At 31.8% G+C, this 5,501-nt stretch overlaps 1 protein-coding gene across 1 annotated transcript; it reads right to left on the bottom strand.

The window, feature by feature from the left end:
* Window positions 1–228: 228 nt before the first annotated feature.
* Window positions 229–2,453, bottom strand: LOC145111204 (mitochondrial fission 1 protein A-like). Its single transcript, XM_079047500.1, has 5 exons — window positions 2,212–2,453; window positions 1,034–1,172; window positions 798–922; window positions 592–655; window positions 229–425 (listed from the first exon to the last, which is right to left on the bottom strand). The coding sequence occupies exons 1-5, from the start codon at window positions 2,302–2,304 to the stop codon at window positions 340–342; spliced, it is 507 nt and encodes a 168-aa protein (XP_078903626.1). The 5' UTR covers window positions 2,305–2,453; the 3' UTR covers window positions 229–339.
* Window positions 2,454–5,501: the final 3,048 nt, after the last annotated feature.

Genomic DNA, 5,501 nt, shown 5'->3' with positions numbered 1-5,501 from the left:
TGTACCCACAAATAGACATATGTGGGTATCAAAGTTCTCCGATCATGATTAAACGAAACTAGACAAGCTTTTTACAAGGTTGAGAAGGACATTCACTTTTCAGATGAGACATAAATTTACAATTTTTGTCTGGTCCAATGCACGTCAAACGCAGTACAAAACAAGACTAACTATATGTGCAAAACTTGCAAAGAAGCGGTTTTAGTGAAATTTGTTGGAGTTTAGGCGTAACATAAAAGCAAAAAGATTTATATGTTTGGTTGTTCAAAGGAAACATTACTCTTGTTATGCACATTATGTGATTATGAGAATACATATTACATATATGGAAGTACAATGTCATTTCTTGCGTGACAGGGCCGCCGCAACTCCACCAGCCAAAAGACCAACAGCCGTCGCAGCAATGCCTATGCCAATCACTCCATCTGCATCCCCACCATAATCAAAACAAATTTAAAAAAAAAAAAAAAAAAAAAAAAAAACAATTTCACTTTCATTTATTTGGAAAATAATAAAATGTTGTAATACAAAGAAATGAAAATAAAAGTGGGTTGCTATTTCTTGCATTTCACCTAATAGAAATGATATTACCTTTCTTGATACGATCTTCGATTGATTTCTTGAGAGATATTGCCTGCCTCCATTCCGGTGCAATCTGCAATATCCATATTTTGCAGTGCATTAAGTTATTTGAGAAACTCACTTTTTTTTATTTTGGATTTTGCATTAAGCAATAAAAATAGCAATGGACTTGTTGAAAATTAAATATAAAATTATTTAATATTTAATATTTATACCTCCAAGCAGCGATCAACAAGGTGCCTGCTCCTTGAGTAGTCCCCACTTCTATAATACCCAACAGCAAGCAGATACATTTTTTCTCTCATTTCCAAAGGGCTACTTATGCTGCTTGCTAATGAACCTAACACACACACACACAAAAGATTTTGCAGATTACAATATCTTCATAAGAAATAATTTGAAATGAAAAAGTTTGACTAAAAATGCAATATTTACAAATTTGTTTTTTCACCTTCAAGCATAGCTATCCCACGTTGTACATCTTCAGGTCGCTTTGAGTGAACAAGAGCCCATGACAAACGCAAAAGGCACTCACTTTTGAGTTCATTTGAAGAGCCTTTCTCAGCTTCAGCAACCTCACGCTCACAACCCTAAATTGGAAAATTCAGATAAAGTCACAAGAACACAAGTAGAAAATTTTTCACATGTATAACTTTATCAGTTCCTTTTCCTTTTCCTCTTTAAATAACAATTTCCTTGCCCTAAGTTGAAATTCTAGGGTGAACTTACCACTCACACAGATTGTGTATTTTTTTCACATTAAAAGGGAAACATATCTTTTCAGCAACCCTATGCAGATCCTATCATACTATAAGTTTGGCTTCATCACATCAGCAAAATACCTAAAGCTCAAAAAATTTATCTATCCATTTATGTCTTCAAGCTTCGAATCAACTGATAACATGAAAAACTTCTCCCAAGTACAAGCCCACACAAAACAATGATCAAATATAGGTATTTCATAGCATACAAATTAATATACAACTCAACACCGCTAGTTACTAGTTAGCACCTCATTTAATGACTTAATCATCATGTAAAACTACCCCATGGGGTTAAGACTTCAAATTCTTTATCCCAGATATTCTTACATTAAGGAAAAGCAAATAGATCCTTTAGACTTAGTAGCTAACGAGTTTCCAAATAAGAAAACAGCTCAAAATACTACCTAAAACCTAGAACCTAGAACCTAGAAATTCGACAGCATCGTTCCATTTCTCACAATATCCAAAGAAGAAAACAACTCAAAATACTACCTAGAACGAGAATAAATTCAAGTCACGCTACATAATAGCAATGAACAACATAATTCCACATCATCGTTCGACTTCATCCTGAACCTATTACCTAGAACCACATAATTCGACATCATCGTTCAATTTCTCACAATTTCCAAAGAAATAAGAAGAAAGTAACTCAAATTACTACCTAGAACGAGAACAAATCAAATTCACGCTATATAATAGCAACGAACGAGAAAGCACACCGCTAGAAAACGCTTAATCATCAACATACACGACTGCGAAAATAAGTTCGAAATTGAAGTACTCAAAGCACTTATTTTGTAGATCATAAACTATAAACTGAAATGAACTTCGAATAAAAAAGAATTAGTAAAATAGTACTTACAACAACAATGTCGGATTCGCACCAGGGAATAGAATCACCGCCGGTGAAGAAGGTGCCCACCGACTCGAAGAACTTCCCGATCTTCGCATCCATGGATTTGTTTGCACGTATGAGCGTATGACGTGATGATCCTCGAAAGAAATATCTCGAAGCAGCTGTTCTACAAGTCGTGGGGGATCAAACTTATGGGTTAAGGGTCTTTGCCTTCTCTTGCAGCTCTTGCTATTTATGATTTCCTTTTATATCCAAGAAAAAAACCTATTATTTCTTTTATTCCAAGTTATCTATGCAAACCGTTGTTTATTTGCTTGGATTTTCATTTTGAAACCGACCGGACAAAGTAATTACACGGTTACGCTAAGTTAATTGTAATAATAAAACATGGGTTGTTTACAAATTTGACCACATATTTTGAATGGGTAGTGATATTTCCAATGTAGGTTTTTATACTGAAAATTTTGGTTATTAACAATTATACCCCTGATTATATTTTCATAAATATTCTGAACGGTTTCTTTCTTCTTCCTCCCACGATGTTACTTGTTCGGCGGTCGTCGAAGTGTGTTTCTTCATGCCACCGGTATGATAAACGGCAGTGATCTCTCTCTCACACACACACACAACAAAAGAAGATAACAAGGGCGAATTGAACAAGCTTGTTCCGGAAATTGCCATGTGAGAGTTTTTTAAGCTTTTGTAATACCTGCAATGCAATTAGCATTTAGAAGAAGACGCTGATGTTATCCCCAATTCCCAATTCCTAAAGTATTAATTTATTTAAGACCCAAAAAACCTGAAAAAACACCCAAAATTGTATATGTGCACTAAAAAGCATACAGAAAACCTCATATAAGGTTTTCTTCTTCTTGTGGCAACATCATGTGGATTCTGTAAATTGGGCAAGTGATGTTACCCCGAATTGCGAATTGCTAATTTTTCCAGAAATCCTCAATCATAGTTTACAATTCAACCACAAAATTAATTTCTAGAACAGGGAAAATGATGAAGTTCACAATAGGCATTTACAGACAGAAACTGATTAGACAACTTGTTACATTGTTATCATTTGAAACAAATTTTCAGAATGGTCCATCTAATTAGACTCTCTTTACTATCTAAAATGACCCCCTAATCATTAAACTTTTTTTTTTCTTAAATACTATCATTATAATATAATGATAACCTTTTACTGTATGATTTTTTATGTAATTATTAATTAATTATGGAGTAATGATGAAACTTTTTTTAATATACAAATTACAAATTTTACTTAAATCTATTTAACCACAAACTTTACTAAAATATATTTAATGAGATAATTTTTATGTTATCAAACATTTAAAATAAAGCAGCTTTTATATATTTTTTATATTATTTATATACAATTTATAAAAATCATTTTTTATAAATATATTATAAAGTACTTATATATAATTTATGTACAAAAGTCACTATCAACTAAAAGCATTCAAATGATAATCCATAATTTGCAGTATGTGTATTTTTATGTTAATAATGTTTCGATTTTATATAAATAAAAATATGATGGTTTATTATTATTTTTTTAAAATTAAAATGATAATCCATATGCTCCTTCATTGCCGGATGAAATTAAATAAATTTCAGTATTAAATTAAATAAGTTTTAGTATCAACAAGACACTCACCTTCAAAAAAATTTGAAAATGTAAAAATGGCTTTGAGGTAGTGACTGCAATTGTAAAAATAGATGAAATTAAAAAGTGAGTAATTACAATTCTCAAGGTCTGAAAAAGCTGAAAACTCATAATAGTTGGGGTCCAATAAGTGAATATGGGGTCTAATTAGTAGGAACCTTTTCAGAAGCAAAGTATTCATTCGATTGCCCATTCATTTACCTGTGCGAGCACAGAATGACAGAAGGAGGAAGAACTGTTGGTCTCGCATTTTTGTAGAAACAAAGAAACTTTCTCTCTTAATTATCTATAAACTGAAATCAGGGGCATAATTGTCATTACAATATTTTTTCAGTGGAAGTATAAAAATCTTTAGTGGAAATATCATTACCCGTTTTGAATGATACCCAAAATTAATGAAGAGTTTTTTTGTCACTTTATTAAAACTATCACCCAATATGAAATGTGTGGTTTTGAACAATGAATACATACTAGTGGTAACCTATATAAGAGATTCTTAAATATGGTACCCACTGCATCTCAAAATCAGACTCTCTCATGGTGAAGCGACATGGATTCATATGCAAATGAGATTTAAGTGTACAGATAGGGTGTTCAAAATGGGATGTCAAATATTTTGTGTAGAATAATCGATGATATCAATATTTCGTACAGAATGCTCGATCGAATTATCCACTGGATGTTAGATATGGTCAACCAATCTAATCCAATCCAACTGATCATGCTCAACCGAACCAAATCAATCCAATTATATATTAAATAGGATCGATTTTATCCATTAGATATTTGTTATTGGTTATCTAGTTTTCAGCAGGCTCCGTTGTGGTTTTAGTCAATACTCTAAGTAACGTGAGGAGTGACGTGGTGGCATTGTCAAGCCTCAAACTTTATGATTTATGGCAAGTCACGATGTTTGTTAAGACACGACTTATAGCGGTAATTTTGTATATAGTTAATAATTATATACATATTTTCTACTATTATTTATTTTTATATACATAAATGACTTAATGTGGTATTTTCTCGATGTGTGATGTGTGGCGTCAGACAAGCCTTGGAGCCATGGTGAAGACACGACAAGCTTTTGAAAACCATACTTTTAGTACATCCCTACATTGAAATGACTAACTTACCCTCATAATATTTTTTTTATACTTTTTTCTATGTAATTAAAATTTTTTGTAAATAAAAAGTTATAGGACCCCGCCTACCCCCCACCCCCACCTCTCTCTCTCTCTCTCTCTCTCTCTCTATATATATATATATATATATATATATATATATATATATATATATATATATATATATATATATATAGAGAGAGAGAGAGAGAGAGAGAGAGAGCTAGGTTCAAATGTTTCTAGCAACTATTGTGTGACTAAATGCACCAATGAGAATTCAAGAAATAATAAATAATTAAATAAATTATTAAAGGGTATTTTGGACCTTTTGTACTTTTAATTAAGGAAATCATTTAATTGAAATCATGCAATTAAGGAAATAAAATAAATATATTCGACCTAGTCTCTCTCTCTTTATTCGTCATCTCCTTCTTATAAACCTAGCTGTAACATCCCAAAAATTTTAAGCCAAATTTAAACTTTTTCAACCATAA

This window comes from Lactuca virosa, chromosome 5 (assembly GCF_052849685.1).
Source record: "Lactuca virosa cultivar CGN04683 chromosome 5, Lactuca_virosa_CGN04683_v6, whole genome shotgun sequence".
NCBI lineage: Eukaryota > Viridiplantae > Streptophyta > Magnoliopsida > Asterales > Asteraceae > Lactuca > Lactuca virosa.
The sequence above is the reverse complement of the archived record's forward strand: the minus strand, read 5'-3'. Positions and strand labels throughout refer to the sequence as shown.